Source organism: Ascaphus truei, chromosome 1, assembly GCF_040206685.1.
Source record: "Ascaphus truei isolate aAscTru1 chromosome 1, aAscTru1.hap1, whole genome shotgun sequence".
NCBI lineage: Eukaryota > Metazoa > Chordata > Amphibia > Anura > Ascaphidae > Ascaphus > Ascaphus truei.
Genome location: NC_134483.1, coordinates 245,105,825 through 245,130,075, shown reverse-complemented (window position 1 = coordinate 245,130,075; position 24,251 = coordinate 245,105,825). Strand labels below are relative to the sequence as shown.

The window sequence follows — 24,251 nt, the reverse complement described above, 5'->3', positions numbered from 1 at the left end:
CTGTCCATGAGTACCGGTGCCTGGGCCAGACCCCATTAGGCTGTCCAGGAGTATCTGGTTGCAGGGAACTCCCAGACCGACAGTATGGGACCCCTGGGTACAAAATCAAACCTTTTTCTGCTGCTGGCTGTATCTGGGTCTGAAGCTGCTGCATTGTTGCCATCTGCTTCACCTGGGGATACAGCCTTTCGCCGGATGTCCACCCGGGCGCTGGGGAGCGTTGCCCCGGATTGGGGTGTCATGATGTAGGGATATGCCAGGCCTGAATAAAGGGGTCACACCCAGCTGGCAGCCCCTGCAATCATGCGTGGGACACGAGGGGTTAATGTGTTTTGGGTAATAACATGCATTTACTTGTCACATCTGTTTTGTCCCCAGGATAAGGCTGCAACTCCCTGCAGCTCTGTGTTATATTCCTGTATGTTTATAAATCATGTTGGGAGGGGAAGGGTTGACTATATTGTGTGTATAATGCTGTGTTCCCTTCCCTCCCATTGTCAGCCCCGGTTTGCAGGGTCAGAGCTGCAGTTAACCCATGTCTCAGGGGTTAACAGTCTGCAGCCCATAGAAGTCTATGGGAGTTTTAGAAACCTGCCGGTGGCCGCTTTTTTACTTCAGTAGATGGCGCACTCCCATTGAAGTCAAAGGCGCTATAGACTAACATTGTGTTCCTCGACAGCCTTCCTCGAAAGCTGCCCTGCTAACCGCAAGGTCAATTGAATAAGTGGTTGCGGTGAACTTGAAGTTCGCTTCGTCTTTGAAGTAACCCATCCGGCTATTTATCCAATTGAACTTGCGGTTGAATCGTAATTCGCGTGGGACCGGCGGCCATTTTTTCCCATGCCAAGTTCAAACCTAATTAACTCTGAATCTCCCGTTCCCCGCTAGCTAGCGACCCCGTTCTTTCGCTCCTAGCCAGCGGACAGAGAGTTCTAGGCAGCCGGGCATGGTCCCGCGGCACTGGGCTTGCAGATCACTCGCCCTGCAAGCCACGAAGGTTACCCATTAAAGAGATAGGAGTTAGGCTTATATGAAATGCAATGTTGTAACATATAAATCCTATCTCAGTGTGTGAACAAGCTAGCCAGCAAATTCTTGGAGAGATAACAGTACACATATAGCCAAGGTTGCACATGCATTTGACATATTCCTCCACCAGAAGTTATATTTTAGAACTTGTATATCTTTCTGCTATATGTGATAAGGCAGAACAGAGCTCATCAAATGGGGCTTTGATATGCTAAGTGTAGGCAAGGAAGGAATAATTAAAGTCCTTTGAGATGTCCTACACTTCCCCAACCCCTGTGGATAAGTAATACCAGAGGTGAGGCCATATGCTGATAAAAGGGGCTATATCTCACCCCCTTGAATATGCAGACCCGGTCTCACAACTACAGTAGGTGATAACCACTTCACAAAGGTGAAACCCTGAGACAAAGCTTCACCGGTCCAATGTCACTTCAGCAAGACCTGCTGGTGCCAAGGTTTTGGGGCCCTGTTTCCTAAGTGGGGCTACTCAAATGTCCACTGCACCTGTCTGGAGCTGTCAGGGGAGGGTGAAATCAGCTCTCCCACAATACGTGGCCATGTCTAATAGGTGTAAGATAATTCATTGCCAATCGGATGCAGCTAATGTTGAAAACCAGGTCCCTTAGCTTTAAAAGGTGCCTGCAGCCTCACCCCTGTGCTTGTCGTGACTGTCCTGATTCCTGTAACAACTAATGAGCTGCTATTCGCCTGAATATCTCATTATCCAACCCCAGTAAGTGTAAATATTTCTATAATGTTATTTGCTTAATGTATTGTCTGTTCTGCTCATAAGAAATAAACTCATTCAGTTTACTCTATCCTAATCTTGTTCAATCTGGCCCGGTTATTATATATATTGTCTGCTCTCTCGTGACATGGGGTTACTGGTCTCCTCAGGAACTGCAGAATCTGGTGGCCTCAAATGCAGAGGGATGGTGAGATCCTCAATAGGCAGGGGTACCAAAGGCTCCCCTACTGGACAAGTGCTGTGCCCGCACTAAACTGCTTTTGCCGGGCATCGTTGGATTGCAAAAAACTCAAAAATAGGAGCGCATGAAATGAAACCAAGAAAGACCCAAAATTAATACATATACTTTATATCATAGAAAGAAAATTCTTCATATTAACACACATATACAGAAACATAATAAATCAAAAACTGTCTAAAATGATACTAATAATTAATACATATAGAGCCCAAGCTACGTGGAGTAAAAGGTGTAAACACCCAAAATCACAATTGTCCTAGTTTTAACAGGAGGGGAGAAGGTGTTAGGAATGCTAGATGGAAAAAACACAGACCTGAGACTCTCTAACTCTCCTGTGAACTCCTCGTGGTATAGCTGAGCTCTGGCAACAACACAAACAGACCGTCGTCACGGCCGTGCGTCGCTGCGTGATCACCAACGCGTTTCGTGTCACATGACACTTCATCAGGGAGTGGCCATGGACTCTCATGGTGACATTGAAATACCTCCTATGATTATTACATCCAGCAATGAGAGACCCTGTCAAATTATAGGAGGTATTTCAATGCCACCATGAGAGTCCATGACCAGTCCCTGATGAAGTGTCATGTGACACGAAACGCGTTGGTGACGTCATCACGCAGCGACGCACGGCCGTGACGACGGTCTGTTTGTGTTGTTGCCAGAGCTCAGCTATACCACGAGGAGTTCACATGAGAGTTAGTGTCTAAGGTCTGTGTTTTTTCCATCTAGCATTCCTAGCACCTTCTCCCCTCCTGTTACAACTAGGACAATTGTGATTTTGGGTGTTTACACCCTTTTACTCCACGTAGCTTGGGCTCTATATGTATTAATTATTAGTGTAATTTTAGACAGTTTTTGAGATTTTTGTTTGCTGAGTGTGCCCCGCTGATCACGGGAGATTAGGAGCTGCAGGATGGAACCGGACAGCCGAGGGGGGAATCATTTGGAGGGACAGCGCGCTCAATATACATTTTTTCATCGTTGGATTGCAACCTGACCGTTGCACCCTGATGCCCCCTGCAGGTGTAGATTCCCCTGTCTGTGTCCCTGGCTGGACTGGCTGAACAGCTGCTCCTCTGGGTGTGCCAGTCGCACGGGGTGACTGACCTCGCAGCTTGAGAACATTGCCCCTGACTTTCCTCGGACAGTCCGGACAGTCTGGCTTTATGTGACCAGTCTGGTGGTACTGAGAGAACCTCCTCTCATGGTTAAACTCTGCAGGCTTGGGTGCACTTCCATCTGCAGCAGTCCTAACTTTCCACTGAGATGGGTTCTTGGCTGCCCTGGCCGAAGAGGCCATGTCCCGAGCAGCCCTCTGTTCCTAAGATTTGCTGAACATATAACTAATATTCAAAAAGGACTGCTTCAGCACAGTTTTTCTAGACATTTTAAAGAACGCCATGACCAAAATCCTAATACTATGTATAGGAATTGAAAAAATGGCTCCAAATTGGAGAGGAGGAGATAATATTAATGAGATCTCAAAATTAGAAACCAAATGGATACACACTATGAAAACCCTTGTCTCTTTTGGACTTAATGCTGAAATAGACCTGTGTGCATTTCTAATCCATTAATATGATCTAACTTGCTCTTTATGGTTTCTCCATATAGTAATATCAATTCCTGTCCTAAGTTGATATTACAATTGATTTAAGTTTAGTGTTTCCCTTTTGATTTAGTTTTTCCCCAGCTGATATATACAGTACATAACTATGTTGCGCTTTTCCCTTTTACAAGCATTTATATTTTTATTCAGACCTTGATCCTTTGTATTTTATTTAAATGTATTTTTAACCGTATTTGTTTTTTGTTCAAGTATTAGTATATTTATTAAAATGTTCGGCTTCTTAGTATAAGTATATTATTATATTTGTATGCTTGTTTTGAAATAAATTTTCGAAGCAATAATTTAATGTGGTTGATTGGACATTAGAATAAACCTGTGATTTTCAGGTGTCTTTAGTTCAATCAACCAATGTGTGTGTGTGTGTGTGTGTGTGTATATATATATATATATATATGTATATATATAATGCCTGCACTTATAGCCATCACTACCTCTGAAGAAGTTCCCATGCAAGTAACGAAACGCGTAAGGTTTATTCTTGTGCTTTGTGTTTGTGCTTTTATACAGCGACATCCACTCTTTGATAATCTGTTTCCCATCTGCCTTAAATATCTTCGTACTCTTTGTTCTTTGGAGTTTAACAATGGACTGTTAAACTCCCCTCCATCCTCCATCCCCTCTCCCCTTCATCCTCCATCCCTTCTCCTCTCTCATCTCCCCTCCATCCTCCATCCCCTCTAGCATTTACACACACACAAACACACGCACGCACGCACGCACGCACACACACACACACACACTCCCACTCCCACTCCCTGTCACGGGAGACCAGTACTTTTACACCGAAACCACCGGGATCACTAGCACCAGACAGGACAAGAGTTTATTCTGGCATGCCAGCAGACAAAACACAGATGTACCAAACAAGATACAATACCAACTGGGGGCCTGGGGAGTAGATTGTAGCCTCGCTAGGTGCAGGGACCTGCTTCAAGAAGACTTGCCCTGTCCGCTTCTCGTTCAGGATATCAGAGTGCTGATCAGACACAGCAGTATGTATCTCCAGCTGGTCACTGTCAAGATCCAAACTCCTTCACAGAATGACTCTCTGTCTCTCAGGTAGTCTCTCAGATGCTCTGAGATGCACTCACATGCCCTCCACACTCCTTCCCAGAGTATATCTCTACCTGTGGGGTAACTAACTCCTGCGCTGACCAGCAGTGTTCCTTATACTGTATACCCCTTAGTGGCTAGGGTAGCTGGCTAATCAGAGCAAACCTGATTGTCCACTCTTTCACATTCACCAAATGTCTGTAACACCTCCACGCTCCCAACCATTGTCTCAATATACATTTATCTGCAGGAACCTCATCTGATTCTTACAGTCACATAATCCAATTAACACTTTACAGGGCTGACTCCCAAATCACATCACAGAACAATACCAGTTTTTTTTAAACAGGGGGAAGTATTGTCACAGGGAATAAAGAAACAGGCTTTAAAATACAGACGAGACCACGAGTATTCTAAAGCTTGCCTTAAACTAGCCCGGTTACATTCTGGGTATGTGCTGGGTGTAACCTGGCTAGTGTAAGGCAAGTTTAAGGCATTTCTGTATTGACTAATGACCCATAGGATTAACACAGCAGGGGTCCCTGGAAGTCCCATTCAGTTTGAATGGGACTGCCAGGGACCCCTGCTGTTAATCTGATGGGCCATTAATCAATGCAGAAATGCTGGGTCTAGTTTAAGGCAAGTTTAAGGCATGTATCCAGCATGTATCCAGCGTGTACCTGGGTCTTTTTGGCGATTGCCACTGGTTTGTGTTAGAATAACAGTGGGCACTGCAGTACATTCTCACATACATAATGCATTACACATTCCCTATCCTCCCCCAGATATTAAATACATTTGGCTGAAATAAGCCTTACATAGGTGGCCAAGTTAAATGGATGTAGGGGTAGCTAGCTGGGCTTCTTTTCAGCTTTGTGATGCCAGCTACCCCCCCCCCCCACACACACACACACACACACCAACTTACGCACACACACACACTCTCTCCCACGTGTACACACACATGCGCACACACACACACACACACACACACACACACACACACACACACACACACACACACACACACACACACACATACACACACACACACGCACGCACACACACACACACACACACACACACACACACACACACACACACACACTCCCACTTGCACACACCCACTCCCACTTGCACACACCCACTTGCACACACAATCTCTCCCACTTACGCACACACACTCTCACACTTCACACACACACTCTCAAACACACACACACACACACACACACACACACACACACACACACACACACACACACACACACACACACACACACACACACACACACACACACACACACACACACACACACACACACACACACACACACACACACACTCCCACTTGCACACACAATCTCTCTCACTTACGCACACACACTCTCACACTTCACACACACTCTCTCCCACTTACACACACACACACACACACACAGACACGCACGCATGCACGCACGCACGCACGCACACACACACACACACACACACACACACACACACACACTCCCACTTGCACACACAATCTCTCTCACTTACGCACACACACTCTCACACTTCACACACACTCTCTCCCACTTACACACACACACACACACACACACACACAGACAGACACGCACGCACGCACGCACACACGCACACACACACACACACACACACACACTCTACCACTTACACACACACACACACACACACACTCCCACTTACACACACACAATCTCTTACACTTACACACACTCTCTCTCTCTCTCCCACTTACATGCACACACACCCACATCAATATATTGTATGACTTCCCTAGTATGTTCCCTCAATTTGGTCAATATAAAAAATATATATGAACAAGTCAAGTAAGGTGGGAAAGATAATGGCAGAATAAAAAGTAAGTCCCTACCTAATAAAACATTTTCCCTGGCATGACATGCTATATCACGTTTTCTAAGGCATTAATGACAGTATTTATCAGCAAGGCTCTTTTGAAGTCCTGTTATCACACACAGCATCACTGAATCTGTGCCTGTCTATCACATCATGGCATCTGTCTTGTGCAGACTCAGGATCTGGTAAAGGCGGCTCAGTTGATGCTGTGCCGTCACCATGGGCGGACCCAGCGCTGGGCAGATGGCACATTGCAGTGAAGGCCTGCTCAAGATATCATCAAAATTCAAACTATCCAGTATTCTCGTGGCAGCATCCAGGTGTCCCTTACTTAAAGATATATCATAACCTTTGAATAAGTGTCAGCCCCTTCTCCACTTGATGTATGGCGCTGGCTACATAATCCAAAGAATAAAGAGACAAGCCCTACTTTGAAATGTGCACTCTCACATGTATCATGAGTAAAGTGAGGGACAGTATAAATAAAGACTAATAATTATAGAATGATATCTCTCAAACAATTAATAAAATCTAACTTTTATTCAATACACGAAAATAATCCAGTCAAAATAAACTTGTTAAGTCAATGCAGTGGTTCTTAACAGACAGGAAGGTAATGCTGTGATCATCACAGGAGACGTTCTTTACCATTGGTATTTCACTGTCACAATCAATAGTGATAATGGCAGGGGAAGCGGGTGGAGAACTAGCTGTGGACAGGAAATCTATGGTCATTGTCATGGCTCAGTGACCTGCCTCTGCTGTGGTTACAAGAGCAAAAAAAGCTGTATGGTGCTCTAACACTCACCCAACCAGCTGCTTGGTTTCCATAAATTATGATGCTATAATTCCATATCCCAGAAGTGTCCCACAAATTGATAGACCATTAAACCAATGTTACACCATATCCAACATATCAATAAACCGGAAGAGTAACACCTCTTGATTGGTGAATACTCACACTTGCTTGTGTCCAGTCTCACTCATTGAATAGGATTTGTTTGGTGTGTACGGGAGCATATCACTCACGGTTTTGTAGAGTGGTCTTCAGTGGGTCTTTTTCCTTCTCAGGTGTGTGCTGCCGGTTCTCCAAAGATTGCAACAGGTTCGACGAAGGAGAGATGAAGCACTACTGGAAAAAAATATTATCTAGAGAGTGTGTCCCCATAAAAAAGGTTTTATTGGATCAGAGCATGGTATACAAAACGAGCCCTCAGGTCCCCACCAACGCGTTTCGAGCTTCCGCTCTTTCTCAAGGTGCATACCGTCTGAATCATCCCCTTACCTGATATAGGTTCATTTTCCCACCATTCGCCATCACTAACCCGTCGCTTAGCCGCACACATGGCGCGCCGCCTGTGACGTGGCTAAGCGACGGGTTAGTGATGGCGAATGGCGGGAAAATGAACCTATATCAGGTAAGGGGATGATTCAGACGGTATGCACCTTGAGAAAGAGCGGAAGCTCGAAACGCGTTGGTGGGGGCCTGAGGGCTCGTTATGTATACCATGCTCTGATCCAATAAAACCTTTTTAATGGGGACACACTCTCTAGATAATATTTTTTTCCAGTAGTGCTTCATCTCTCCTTCGTCGAACCTGTTGTGGTTACTGCTTGTAGAACTGGACCCGTCACTTTCCCTGGAGCTTTCACTGTTTTGTGACAGTCCTGTTTCTCCAGGACAAGCTCCTGTTTCTACTCCTTGATCTTCTACTTTTTCTTCAGCCTTTGTGCCCACTCTTCTCTGGACTTCTGAAGCTCCTTGTTTTTGGTCTGTCCCTGCTGCAATGGCTCCTTTGATTGTTATGGCCCGGACTGCTAGATGAACTCCTTGACCGTGCCCTCCATCTTGAAATTTCATAGCTGCTATGCAAGCTTCCTTTTTTTCCTGGCTTCTCTCACGTCAGACACGTCAGACACGTCAGACACGTCAGACACGCGAGAGTCTGAGATGACCGGCCTTTTTCTCTTCTCTTTCTTCTTAGAATAGCCATGTTTGTCAGTTGACGTGCTATCCTTATGGCTAGCTTTGAGAGCACACTTATCTTGCGGGAATGAAGCAGGGGGAGATGATCTTCTGTCTTGGCTCTTTGCAGCGGAATGCATGTTTATGTCCAACTGCGTTGTTGCTCTGTTGATAGAGGGATCTTCATCTGAGCTTTCTGAGCTATCCATGGTGGTTGGCGCAGTAGCTGTGGCTTGCTCTAATGTTGAATAGGAAGTCCCCGGTGCCTCATTGTCCCATGGCGTCTGGCCAAGTCCAAGAGCAAATGAGGGGATATCTGGCTCCCTAACGTCCTCCTCATCAGAAGATATGGTGATGATGGATGACTGGGCAGAGCAGTCGCAATTGCTGTGCTGGCCGTCTGCCTCGGTGTCTTCCACCCTTGCAGTATCCATTTTTATGTTGACCTGAGTTGTTGCCCTGTTGATAGCTGTGGCTTGATCTAATGTTGAATAGGAAGTCCCCGGTGTCTCATTGTCCCATGGAGTCTGGCCGAGTCCAAGAGCAAATGAGGGGACATCTGGCTCCCTAACGTCCTCCTCATCAGATGATATGGTGATGATGGATGACTGGGCAGAGCAGTCGTAATTGCTGTGCTGGCCGTCTGCCTCGGTGTCTTCCATCCTTGAAGCGGAATCCATGTTTATGTTGACCTGAGTTGTTGCATTGTTGATAGCTGTGGCTTGATCTAATGTTGAATAGGAAGTCCCTGGTGTCTCATCGTCCCATGGAGTCTGGTCGAGTCCAAGAGCAGATGAGATGTCATCTGGCTCCCTAACATCATCTTCATCAGATGATATGGTGATGATGGATGATTGGGCAGAGCTGTCGCAATTGGCGGGCTCATCGTATGCCTCGATGTTGTAGAGGAAGTAGGCGAAGTTGATTAGCGCTTGAAGGAAGTGATCAGTGTGGTGTACCAGAAAGGTTCTAAGTTTCTCGAAGAAGGCTTGGCTCTCCATGTCGTACAGCATTAAATTCCTCATGATGAAGTCTTGCACGAAGTTGACGGCGGAATCGTCACTGTCGAACACAACCATTAGCTCCCTCCTCAACCAGGCCATGAGATAGTAGAGAAAGATGGGATTCTGTTGGAAAAACTCAGCAGAGATATCCTGGTAGCATCCTCCATCCTGGATGTTTCTGACACGTACTCTGGAGCAATACATAGCCTTTATCTCATCATCAGATGGAGTCTGGCTGAGTCCAAGAGCAGAAGAGGGGACATCTGGCCCCCTAGCATCCGCCTCATCAGATGATATGAAGATGGGCGAGTCTGAGCGGTTTCCTTCCATGTATGATGGGGTAAGGCAGTCGTAAATGGCATGCTGGTCATACTCCTTGACGTTGTAGGGGCAGCGGGCGAAGCTGATGAACTCGTGCAGGAAGTGGTCAGTGCGGTATTTCAGAAACGGCCTAAGGTCCTCCACAAAGGCTTGGCTCTCCATGTCATATTGCGTCACATTGCTTATGATGATGTGCTGCACTATGTTGATGAGGGAACCATGACTGCCGAACAGGACAATTAGCTCCCGCTTCAGCCAGGGCACGAGGCGGTGAAGTGAAGCAGGATTCCGTCGGATGAACTCAGCAGATATATCTCTGTACTGGCCTCCACCCTGGATGTTTCTGACTCGTACTCCAGAGTAATACAGAGCCCTCCTGAAGTTGATAAGCTCCTCCTCTTGGATCCCACTCATTAACTGCCCCTCAGCACTTGCCTGTCTCCTGGAGGCCAGCCTCTGTATCATCTGGTGCAAATCTCCGCCCCTTTGCAGTAATGTCTGATTTGAACGCCCATCAAACAGAATTCTACTGTCCGGAGGTGTGAATGTTGTATGAGGGAATGAGTATGTCAGGGGATGGAAGGGCATGCTGTAGTTATTGCTATAAGTGGTGCGATACTGAAACCGGTTACCATCTGGTCTGGCAAAGGTACCATTCAGAATGTATTGCTTGTGGTCATCATCAGCCTGGATGCTGTGGAAGTTGAAGCGGAAGGGCTGCTTACACAGGGGGCACTCAGCTTTGGTTTTTGCCCATTCCTGAATGCAGTTGAAGCAGAATCTGTGCCGGCATGGGTCCAGGTGGGACACATTATTAAACCTCTCCATGCAAATGGAGCACTTTGAGTCCGGGGACGGAGCCGTTGGCATACTGTGGGCCTGTGATGTACCATCCTGCGATGAAAAGCTGCCATCTACCGTCAATTCCTCAGTTGATGCCATCACCTGTGAAAATAAGTCAAATATAAAAAATCCAGTCTTGCCTACTCACTACAAAAAATATTCAGGTTTCTGTATACAATACTGTACATATAGATTTTATTACAATAAAAGTCTAGAAGATGCGATTTTAGCATTTTTTCCATTTCATTCCATTACAATACATTGCATTTTTTTGCATCTCACAGTTCTGTGTTATAGTGTTCAGATGTGCTTTCTATTTGGTCTTATAGGAGATTTTTTAGGAACTTTAGTGATACAGTGTTTTTAAGCTGTCTTTTCTTGTATTGAATACATATTTTTTCAATTTTTTGTAACCAGAGTGCTTGTTTTGGGACACTCTCTGTTGCATTTGAATATAGACGTGTATGTGTGTAACATGATACAAAAACAAAAAGTAGGTAACTCATATTTAAAACAAAAGTGAATATATATGTGTGTGTATATATATATATATATATATATATATATATATATATATATATATATATATATATATATTTGCATATATATATATATATATATGAGGCAGCTGGCACTCAACTGGCACAAGTATGGTGTGGTGCATGTTCTATAGACATAAGTACCCAAAAATAGTTAAACCAAGGGCAAACAGAGAACAGCACTCAATTATTGAGTGCTGTTCTCTGTTTGCCCTTCAGTTAACTATATATATATATCTCAAAAACACCATGTCACTCAATTTACTTTCATACAGGCTTTTCTAATATCAACTAGTTTTATGTAAGGCTAATTAGGAAGGATGAACATTTAAACACTGATGTATGTGAAACCAACAGTGAGGAATAAATTGTATGAAATGTACGTTACAGTCAATTGTTACCAGTCTGTTTGGATTGTTAAAGACTGCTACGTTTCATTCCCATTTACAGGAGATTGTCTCTAGATTGGTTTATTCATACAGGTCAATGGAGAAAACATGAGGCAAGATAGATGCACAAGGTACATCTCAAGATTGAATGTATATTTCAAGAATGAATAGATGATACCGTTATGTGGCTAACGTAATGTTTTTATTTGTTCGAGCTTTTGAGATACACTGATCTCTAGGAATGTTATCTGTGACCAGAGCATATCCTTCCCCCCTATGTAGTGTGCGATTTATGACTTGAGGTGTTAAATAGTCCTTGAATGTTCCATGTGTGTGTGTGTGTGTGTGTGTGTGTGTATGTAAGTAAATAAAAGTGTTTCGTTAGCCACAGAATGGTATCATCTATTCATTCTTGAATATTAAAGCTCAGTCAACATGGTACAGATCTCTGTCTCTCTGTCTCTCTGTCTCTCTGTCTCTCTGTCTCTCTGTCTCTCTGTCTCTCTGTCTCTCTGTCTCTCTGTCCCTCTCATAAAAAAAAAAAACCAGGAACAAACTATTAAATACAATAATGCCTACACATCGTGTCTACTTAACCCCTTCAGTGAAGAAATGGGGTTAATGTCAACTTCTTGCAGCAAGGAGCTCATTACATTTTAAATTGTATGTATTTTATGTTTTGTTCTTGTCTTTTCCCCCACATTGTACTGCGCTGCAGAATATGTTGGTGCTGTGTACATAAAAGATCATTTTAATAACAATAATATTGGAATGGGGATTTATGTATTAGTTTTTACATACTAACAATGTTAATGTGAATGATTGCCTGCAGTTTAAGATAGTCATTAGGTGGTTTTCATAATTACTCAATTATATGCTGAAACGATATATTATAGAAAGGAAGGCAACAGAAATATGATCATCTGAATGATTCATATATTTAGAAAACAATAACCCCATTCTACACTTATTAACTAGTAGGGCACACCCCTAGAGGATGTTTTAGTCATAGTGATCCTGCATTATCTGAGAGAATATTCTCCATTTATGTTTCTGATTACACTGTGACTGATACATTGACATATATCCTATATAAACGTTCTTAAAATGCCATCAAAACGAAATGATGAATTACATTTTGACCTGGCATAGAAATATTACTAGTTTATCTTCCATATAACAAAATAACATTTCCAGTTATTAGTAGTTTAGAGCCTCTTTAGTACAGTACTTACTGCTGCCTCCAAGAGACTGTAATGCCATCCAGGATGTCACTGAGTGACATCACAATGGTAGGCATGGAAAAGGGCACAACACATTATATACATACACACACAGATATGTGGCCTCTTCTCTCCCTCTTCTCTCCCTCCTGCTTTCATGCACCTCAACTCCTCTCTCTCCCATGATGAACCTCTTCTAATTTCCACCATCGGAGTGATGGGGAGCACGATCTGCATATTGGGCTCATGTTCATTACAAATTAATTGCCCTACACCATGTTTATGTAACATTAAAAGAATAATGATGTTATCGTTTATTTTGCATTGCTCATTGAATATTTCACTTTAATAATATCTTTATCCATGAGCCACATCGTTTCATTATAAGCCACAGTAATGTTAAAAAACATGGAATAAAAATGTTGCTCAATACAAGTCATACAGATATTTGCTGTCCTATAGATGTGTAAGGAACTTCTAGACAATTTGGTCAGAGCAGCGAGATCTATGCCCACATTAAGACAAACACTGCTCACCGAGAAAACGAATGGTATGTATCCATGCTTACAATACATTGCATATACTGCAATTCTGTCATCAAAGGAACATTTTACATCACCCAGGATCAGGAAAGACAAGGGACACTACGGTGTCTAGGTATTCCCCAGTGGGAATTTATCATATCTGGATCAACACTATTTCGCCAGTTGTGAAATCGACGTTTTGTCAAAATGGCTCTATATACAAAAAGTACTACAGTACATTTATACCGTCCCCCAGGCGTAACGCACGTCAATCGTGTTATAAAATGTGAAAAAACTTCATCCACAAATGAACTATAAAAACACTCACTGTATAGTGTGTTACGCAACTTACCGCATCATGACAACATACCGTGTCACTTACCTCCCCTCCGTGATGACATCAATCTTAAATAGTATATTACAACATACTAGTCTTCCTGTTAAAAACATCAAATAAACAAAAGTAATGATCAAAGGAAACTAATCCTATCAAATACAAAGTATCATCATAATATCAATTATATTTAATGCACAATGAGAAAAATACAGGCATAATTACTCTTTCGAAAGTACAGGGGCTCAAATTTCGTCCGGGAACATACAAAAAATATAACAACAATAGTGCAACAATGTATAATAATCTGAAACAGTTTAGGTTAATCTTTGAATGTTAGACTCGTGTTCCACGTGACAAACAGGCAGTATGGTTACACAGAGTAACCAGCTCTGAATTCATCCAGGTAAATTCACACCGTCACAGACAATATCCCAAATGATTCAAAAGGAAAATAGTGGGAGGGGAATCCCACATACAAGAAGAAAAAAGCAAATATAGTGTAAAATGCTTTAATTATTACTAAACAAAAGTAATGCACGTACATAAGTGTCTTTGAGGTAAGCATTCAGACCACCCTGGGTCACAACTCAGGAGCTGGAAAGACAGCACTCCCAAAACAGCTTTAGGGCTGTTCTATAGAGTGTACGCGAGTGCACGTGCCGCACGCTTTTTGTGTTTATGCTGAGCTGTGAGAAGGTACTGTGTGTTTGTGTGTATGTATGTGTATGTATATGTGTGTGTATGTGTGTAATTTATTATTTATTAAAAAAATAAACGCTTTGGTAAAAATAAAATATTTATTAACATTGTGCAGACACGTTCAGACACACACATACATACATACACACATATATGCATACATACACATACATACATATCTGTGCCGGTAGCGGTGTGAAAATATTATTTTCCCTATCTTCCCCGCTGTCAGCCGGATGCACGCTCATTGCTGTGCGCGCGAGTGGCCCTTGTATAGAAGGGCTGACTAACCTAAGCCAATTAGAAGTGACGCGCATGGGTTAGCGCACGTGGCTACTATATAACAGCCCTCAGATACTGCTGCACGACCGATAGGCAGTCACTGGGCTGAGTAATTGGAACCTATTCTAGGCTGAAGTCCACCAACAGTGAGTGAATGACCCCCAATGTCTCTGTACGGCAAGATTCAGCCCTACGCATTTCGTCTATATCAGACTTCCTCAGGGGCTAATCATAATTACATAATTAGTCTTTCAGCAGACTATATAGAATCTGTTTTAGACTTAATACAAATGTATAATAGAATTCATTTAATCTTGAACAAGAGAAAACTTAAAAGCATAGAAACAAATAACAACCTTAATCAGACATAACATGCCCTATGTGAATATCAGAATAGAAGAGACAAAAAGAGAAGAGGAAATAAAGGGGAAAAGAGAAATAATAATAATAAATGAAATGATATATGTGATGGCACGGGGTAGCCGGCCTTCATTAATAAAGGTGACGCCTGGCTGGCTGCTTCTGAAACTGTATGTTAAGTGTTGAGAGTGTCAGCTCTTGAGCTCTTGGGTCTAATTATTTACTGGCACACAGACCCGAAACTACGTAGGTGGGTGGAGCTGGAGAGGGATATCTGTGCCCCACTAGAAATTCAGAATCTGATTTGGTACCCAAGACTTAGATTAAAGCAGATCTCGAGACCGCTGTCCTCAATGATCAAATAATTTGCATTCTGGGAAGCCACCAAATTTAAATGCGCCCTGACCATGAGGATCTCACTGATGACCCCATTATTTGGAAACCCTGACTTTGCTCCAGGAATGGACGAGGGACACTTTTTACTCTGGAGACAGAGTGGGTACGGGAGGTTGAAGGATTTGGAGGGTAGAATCACTATTAAGACATTCACACAGATTCAGTCAGATAAAGGCATTCCGAACACAGAATTGTTTAGATACCTCCAGATCCGGGCATTTTATACCAACACACCAACCGTCCTAAAGTGACTAATTTTGAAACGCTCTGTGCACGTGGACACGTACCACGGGGACTTATCTTGTATAAGGAAGTGATCGATCCTGGAGAGGGCAGCAGACAGAGACTTGACTACATGACACAGTGGGAGAGAGATCTGGGAGATACATTAGAGGACGAGGACTGGTTAGAAATCTTTGAAGCGGCAGCAAGAACATCGATCTGCACGACATTGAAGGAGAACTCATATAAAGTTCTAATGAGGTGGTACTTCATCCCAGTTAGGCTATCTAAATTTGTACCAGGTTACTCCCCCTTGTGCCCTAGACAATGTGGAGAGCCTGGGGACTTGTTGCACATGCTGTGGTCTTGCCCTCGATTGCGCCCGATCTGGGAACAAATACAGAATTGGCTAAAGAGGATTTTGGGCTTCGAAATTCCTCTGGATCACTGGTTATTTCTATTAAATAAACCACTGGAGGGCCTGTAGAGAGCAGTAAATAAACTAGTCGCCCATTTTGCGACAGCAATGAGGTGCGAGACAGCGGCATTGTGGAAACAACACACGACTCCATCAATAGATAAGATTCGGAACAGAATTTGGTTCGTCTGCCAGATGGAGAAATTGACAAGTTTGGTCAATGAGACTGGCTCAAATTTTCAAAAAGTATGGTTTCCGTGGCTGGCGCAAACCGACATCACGGGGGTGAGCAATGCCACCATTTGGCTGTGATAGCACAAGGTGAGTTCTCCTTCAACGAATGGCAGTAGTCGCACTACAAGGACGGACATGACTGATAGGGACAATTGCAGCCTCAGATCAAGTGGTTAGCTAGGACGCACGAGGAGTTCGAGAGGTCTGGAAAAACGGTGTCTCATGGCAGAACCGGTAGCGGTAGCAGCAGGGGTCCCCCCCTTCCCCATCCCCCCCCTCCTCCCCTCCCCTAGTGTCCCGCCCCCTGAGTCTTTGTGTAAGTGTGTTTATGTGTGAATTGAAGTGGCAGTAAATACAGCAAAGAAGCTGACCCATGTTATAGTATGCTTTATAACTGCTGTATGTCTGAAAACTGAATAAAACATAAAGTTGAAAAAAAAAAACATAAAATAAACAAAAGTAATGATCAAAGAAAACTAATCCTATCAAATACAAAGTATCATCATAATATCAATTATATTTAATGCACAATGAAAAAAAATACAGGCATAATTACTCTTTCGAAAGTACAGGGGCTCAAATTTCGTCCGGGAACATAGAAAAAATATAACAACTTAAAAGCATAGAAACAAATAATAACCTTAATCAGACATAACATGCCCCATGTGAATATCAGAATAGAAGAGACAAAAAGAGAAGAGGAAATAAAGGGGAAAAGAGAAATAATACAAATAATTATAATAATAATAAATTAAATGATATATGTGACTGCAGGAGGTAGCTGGCCTTCATTAATAAAGGTGACGCCCGGCTGGCTGCCCCTGAAACCGTATGTCAAGGGTTGAGTGTCAGCTCTTGGGTCAAATATTGTACATTACTGTGTTGCCCTTTAATTCTGTTCCCCTTACAGTATACTGTCCCCCATAGGGTGTAAGCTAGGAAACGTGTGTGTGGGGTTAACTATGTAAGCCCAGTGGGCCAGTTAATGCATTCTGTTCTGTATTCCCTTTGAATCATGGGTCCCTGGCAGCTACCTAGCACCATGGGCCAGGTATCATTGCATGTAAAAGTTAAGTGACCCCTGCTTTTCCACTTTTCATGTCCCCTTTGTCCCAGAGTCCTGAAACGTAAGGAGTAAAAGTTTTGGTGGGATATTTGGTTCAAAATGTATTAATTTTGTTTGCAGGAGTTCGGGGGCTGAGTTACTGGAAGTCGCCCTAATTCTCCCCGGCGTGCAGGCATTATTTGTGGATACGAAAGGAGCTGGGGCTAAACAGAGTCCCCCAGACTCCTAGTTTTAAAGCCCATGTATCCCCAATGCAGGGCCCACACATATATGACGTTCCCAGAGGTTTATACTGTATTAAAGTATGGTTTATTGTGTTTAATACATTATGTATTAATGCCCAGAAAGCCATACCCTGACTTACTGCAATCCAAGTTCCTAAGACTTGGTGCCGCAGCCATTGCCAAACCAGTTGCTTCCATAATGAACTCTATTCTGGCTGCAGGCCATATCCATAAGACCTGGAAAACTGCCAGAGTTGTCCCAATTTTCAAAAGTGGGGTCAAAAACACTGTCCCAAACGAGAGGCCAATCTCTCTTCTCCCAATACTATCCAAAGTTATGGAAAAATGTGTCCACTCCCAACTAAGCGGTTATTAAACCAAGACAAATTTCCCTAGCCAATTCCAACCTGGCTTTCGCCCCCAAACACTCCACCGTAACTACACTACTAAACGTTTGCAATGAAATCCAGTGTGGAAAGGAACTGGGACAACTCACTGGTGCAATATTCCTAGATTTTGCAAAGGCTTTTGCTACTGTTGATCATGTTATCTTGCTTAATAAACTCCAGTGCTCTGGAATAGGGAAGCATGCTTTAAACTGGTTTCATTCCTACCTATCAGGTAGATCCCAACATGTGTCTATCTCAGGTTCCAACTCCACCCCCTTGGATATCACCTGTGGTGTCCCATAAGGCTCTGTTCTGGGGCTCCTACTCTTCTCGATGTTCATCAATGATCTTCCTACAGCTGTAAAAGAGCTTCAATACACATGTATGCAGATGACACAATCTTATATGCAAACAGCCCTAGCTTCTCCGACTTTCAACACATACTACAATCTGACATTTTGAGACTTGAAAATTGGATCTCCCAAAACAAACTATTTTTAAACATTGACAAGACTGTAACAATGATATTTGGGACCAAGGCTAAATTTTTAAAGCTTCCAATGTGTTAGGACCAGTAGGTCAGGACAGAATCTACACTTGTGTTAAGCTTCCATTTTGTCTGATCATAACTAGTTAAGATTCTGTAGTCAGCCTTTTGCTGAAATAAAATTCCTAAATGCAGTCAGTTTCTGCCAAATTGCATTTCCTTTCTTCCTGCTCAGGATATTGCTAAGATACTTTGTGTATTGTTAGTCTCCTGCTCTTTTAGTCAGAATATAATAGAATGGTTCTCTGCAAGAAGCAAAATAGTATAATTAGTTGCTAAAGATTCAAGGTCTCTTTTGATAACAGACAATGAATAAGCTATGTATTCAGACATTGCTTGTATTGGGAAAGACACGTCCCAAAATCATGCCACTAATATGTCCTGTCCCTAAATCACGCCTCTAATCAAAGCTACGCCCAAGACACACCCAGGATACGCCTATGTTACGCCTATGTTACGCCTCTAACCATTATCTTATTTTTCCTGTATAAAAGTCATTACCCTATGAGTAATAAATTGAGACAAAGGATTTGAAACCTGGCGTGTGTTACGTTTAATTTCTTTCATATTCCCAGGCCTGTAAGTTCAACAAAGATTGAAGATAACAAGTTGCAGGGCGTGATTAAGCTTCCTGGGAAGTCTGCTGCAAACGGTGCAGATGTGTATCCAGTCACAAGGCCTTCAGCTTTCTTGGCAGAGTTCTGAAGCCTAGGCGAGGTATAACGGTTTTCCTTCACAATGACTGACCTCCAGATCAGAACCAACACTAATACCACCCTAACTCCTGTTAGTAGTTTTAAATACTTGGGCATACTGTATGGTTTGACTCCCATTTAACATTTGGGACGCTCATTGATACCCTGGCATCCAAAACCTATGCCAAACCACAGGTGTACTTTACATGAACAAATCCTCCCTAAGTCTGCTGGTCAGAAAGTGTATCGCACAGCAGATGCTAATGCCAATTATAGACTATGTTCACAGATATGCCAGGGTAAAAACACATCACTGATCACCCAGTGCTTACAGTAGATATGCGACCTCTGCATAAGCATGCTTATAGAGTATCAGCAGAGGTCAAGGGCAGTATGGAGAGAGAGGTATAGGAGATGCTTGCCCTAGGGGTAACTATACCGTCCCATAGCTCTTGGGCTAGCCTGGTAGTCCTAGTGCCTAAGATGGACGGAACCACCCGGTTCTGTGTGGACTACCGGTTGCTCAACGCCGGGACAGTAGCAGATGCTTATCCCATGCCCCGCATGGATGAGTTGTTAGATGAACTCGCCGGGGCAAAGTATCTGACCACTATGGATCTCAGTAAAGGGTACTGCAGATCCCCCTGACCCTGGAGGCTAGGGAGAAGTCGGCCTTCATTACCCCGAGTGGCCTCTATGAATTTTTGGTGATGCCATTTGGGATGAAGAATGCCCCGGCTACCTTCCAACGCCTGGTCAACCGTTTACTGGAAGGGGTGCAGTGGTATGCAAGGGCCTATCTGGACGACATTACTGTGTTTAGTAATTCCTGGGAATCCCATTTAGTGCATGTAGCTGCGGTGCTAGCCAGGATCAGAGAAGCGGGTCTCACTTTAAAACCCACCAAGTGCTTAGTAGGAATGGCTGAAGTTCTTTACCTTTGGAACATGGTGGGTGGAGGGCATCTTAAGCCAGAGCCAGTCAAAGTGGAAGCTATAGACTAGTGGCCTGTCCCCAAAACTAAGAAGCAAGTTATGGCTTTCCTGGGCACCACAGGTTACTACAGAAAGTTTGTCCCACAGTACAGCGCTGTGGCCAAACCCTTGACCGACTTAACAAGAAGCGACAGCCTGTGCTGGTAGTCTGGTCTCCCGCCTGTGAAATTGCATTTCAGGCTCTAAAGGCTGCGCTGGTCAGTGCCCCTATCTTGGCGGCTCCTGACTAAACCTAACAGTTCTTGGTGCAGACCGATACCTCTGACTATGGCATCGGTGCTGTACTCAACCAAGTAGGGGAGGGGGGCAGTGAACACCCGGTGGTATACCTAAGTCGCAAGCTGTTGCCCAGAGAAGTGGCCTCTGCCACAATTGAAAAGGAGTGTCTGGCGATTGTATGGGCTCTGCGCAAGCTCCAGCCATACCTATATGGCCGCCAATTTACTGTTATAACGGACCAGAACCCATTGAGTTGGTTGCAGAGGGTGTCAGGGGAGAATGCCAAACTGCTCCGCTGGAGTCTTGCCCTGCAAGAATTCGACTTGACCATCCAGCACAAAAAGGGCAGCGAGCATGGCAACGCAGATGGACTGTCCCGGCAAGATAAGCCCTCTAAAGGTGAATCCTCAAAAGCTGCCCCACTGACCCAGTCCCCATGTGAGGTAGCTGGCCCACCGGGCACATTTTGGGTAGGGGAGGTGTCATGATGTAGGGATATGCCAGGCCTGAATAAAGGGGTCACACTCAGCTGGCAGGGTAATAACTTGCATTTACTTGTCACATCTGTTTTGTCCCCAGGATAAGGCTGCAACTCCCTGCAGCTCTGTGTTATATTCCTGTATGTTTATAAATCATGTTGGGAGGGGAAGGGTTGACTATATTGTGTGTATAATGCTGTGTTCCCTTACCTCCCATTGTCGGCCCCGGTTTGCAGGGTCAGAGCTGCAGTTAACCCATGTCTCAGGGGTTAACAGTCTGCAGCCCATAGAAGTCTATGGGAGTTTTAGAAACCTGCCGGTGGCCGCTTTTTTACTTCAGTAGATGGCGCACTCCCATTGAAGTCAATAGCGCTATAGACTAACATTGTGTTCCTTGACAGCCTTCCTCGAAAGCTGCCCTGCTAACCGCAAGGTCAATTGAATAAGTGGTTGCGGTGAACTTGAAGTTCGCTTCGTCTTTGAAGTAACCCATCCGGCTATTTATCCAATTGAACTTGCGGTTGAATCGTAATTCGCGTGGGACCGGCGGCCATTTTTTCCCATGCCAAGTTCAAACCTAATTAACTCTGAATCTCCCGTTCCCCGCTAGCTTGCGACCCCGTTCTTTCGCTCCTAGCCAGCGGACAGAGAGTTCTAGGCAGCCGGGCATGGTCCCGCGGCACTGGGCTTGCAGATCACTCGCCCTGCAAGCCACGAAGGTTACCCATTAAAGAGATAGGAGTTAGGCTTATATGAAATGCAATGTTGTAACATATAAATCCTATCTCAGTGGTGAACAAGCTAGCCAGCAAATTCTTGAAGAGATAACAGTACACATATAGCCAAGGTTGCACATGCATTTAACATATTCCTCCACCAGAAGTTATATTTTAGAACTTGTATATCTTTCTGCTATATGTGATAAGGCAGAACAGAGCTCATCAAATGGGGCTTTGATATGCTAAGTGTAGGCAAGGAAGGAATAATTAAAGTCCTTTGAGATGTCCTACACTTCCCTGACCCCTGTGGATAAGTAACACCAGAGGTGAGGCCATATGCTGATAAAAGGGGCTATATCTCACCCCCTTGAATATGCAGACCCGGTCTCACAACTAGGTGAGAACCACTTCACAAAGGTGAAACCCTGAGACAAAGCTTCACCGGTCCAATGTCACTTCAGCCAGACCTGCTGGTGCCAAGGTTTTGGGGCCCTGTTTCCTAAGTGGGGCTACTCAAATGTCCACTGCGCCTGTCTGGAGCTGTCAGGGGAGGGTGAAATCAGCTCTCCCACAATACGTGGCCATGTCTAATAGGTGTAAGATAATTCATTGCCAATCGGATGCAGCTAATGTTGAAAACCAGGTCCCTAGCTTTAAAAGGTGCCTGCAGCCTCACCCCTGTGCTTGTCGTGACTGTCCTGATTCCTGTAACAACTAATGAGCTGCTATTCGCCTGAATATCTCATTATCCAACCCCAGTAAGTGTAAATATTTCTATAATGTTATTTGCTTAATGTATTGTCTGTTCTGCTCATAAGAAATAAACTCATTCAGTTTACTCTATCCTAATCTTGTTCAATCTGGCCCGGTTATTATATATATTGTCTGCTCTCTCGTGACATGGGGTTACTGGTCTCCTCAGGAACTGCAGAATCTGGTGGCCTCAAATGCAGAGGGATGGTGAGATCCTCAATAGGCAGGGGTACCAAAGGCTCCCCTACTGGACAAGTGCTGTGCCCGCACTAAACTGCTTTTGCCGGGCATCGTTGGATTGCAAAAAACTCAAAAATAGGAGCGCATGAAATGAAACCAAGAAAGACCCAAAATTAATACATATACTTTATATCATAGAAAGAAAATTCTTCATATAAACACACATATACAGAAACATAATAAATCAAAAACTGTCTAAAATGATACTAATAATTAATACATATAGAGCCCAAGCTACGTGGAGTAAAAGGTGTAAACACCCAAAATCACAATTGTCCTAGTTGTAACAGGAGGGGAGAAGGTGTTAGGAATGCTAGATGGAAAAAACACAGACCTGAGACTCTCTAACTCTCCTGTGAACTCCTCGTGGTATAGCTGAGCTCTGGCAACAACACAAACAGACCGTCGTCACGGCCGTGCGTCGCTGCGTGATCACCAACGCGTTTCGTGTCACATGACACTTCATCAGGGAGTGGCCATGGACTCTCATGGTGACATTGAAATACCTCCTATGATTATTACATCCAGCAATGAGAGACCCTGTCAAATTATAGGAGGTATTTCAATGCCACCATGAGAGTCCATGACCAGTCCCTGATGAAGTGTCATGTGACACGAAACGCGTTGGTGACGTCATCACGCAGCGACGCACGGCCGTGACGACGGTCTGTTTGTGTTGTTGCCAGAGCTCAGCTATACCACGAGGAGTTCACATGAGAGTTAGTGTCTAAGGTCTGTGTTTTTTCCATCTAGCATTCCTAGCACCTTCTCCCCTCCTGTTACAACTAGGACAATTGTGATTTTGGGTGTTTACACCCTTTTACTCCACGTAGCTTGGGCTCTATATGTATTAATTATTAGTGTAATTTTAGACAGTTTTTGAGATTTTTGTTTGCTGAGTGTGCCCCGCTGATCACGGGAGATTAGGAGCTGCAGGATGGAACCGGACAGCCGAGGGGGGAATCATTTGGAGGGACAGCGCGCTCAATATACATTTTTTCATCGTTGGATTGCAACCTGACCGTTGCACCCTGATGCCCCCTGCAGGTGTAGATTCCCCTGTCTGTGTCCCTGGCTGGACTGGCTGAACAGCTGCTCCTCTGGGTGTGCCAGTCGCACGGGGTGACTGACCTCGCAGCTTGAGAACATTGCCCCTGACTTTCCTCGGACAGTCCGGACAGTCTGGCTTTATGTGACCAGTCTGGTGGTACTGAGAGAACCTCCTCTCATGGTTAAACTCTGCAGGCTTGGGTGCACTTCCATCTGCAGCAGTCCTAACTTTCCACTGAGATGGGTTCTTGGCTGCCCTGGCCGAAGAGGCCATGTCCCGAGCAGCCCTCTGTTCCTAAGATTTGCTGAACATATAACTAATATTCAAAAAGGACTGCTTCAGCACAGTTTTTCTAGACATTTTAAAGAACGCCATGACCAAAATCCTAATACTATGTATAGGAATTGAAAAAATGGCTCCAAATTGGAGAGGAGGAGATAATATTAATGAGATCTCAAAATTAGAAACCAAATGGATACACACTATGAAAACCCTTGTCTCTTTTGGACTTAATGCTGAAATTGACCTG

General features: G+C 44.0%; 1 protein-coding gene across 1 annotated transcript; it reads right to left on the bottom strand.

Moving 5' to 3' along the window:
- Nucleotides 1-8,454: 8,454 nt before the first annotated feature.
- On the bottom strand, nucleotides 8,455-23,995 carry LOC142494968 (E3 ubiquitin-protein ligase Topors-like). The gene is made up of 5 exons (XM_075599782.1): nucleotides 23,803-23,995; nucleotides 21,170-21,203; nucleotides 15,710-15,794; nucleotides 9,870-10,824; nucleotides 8,455-8,921 (listed from the first exon to the last, which is right to left on the bottom strand). Exons 1-5 carry the CDS (start codon nucleotides 23,993-23,995, stop codon nucleotides 8,455-8,457), a joined length of 1,734 nt encoding a protein of 577 aa, XP_075455897.1.
- Between the last annotated feature and the right edge of the window lie 256 nt (nucleotides 23,996-24,251).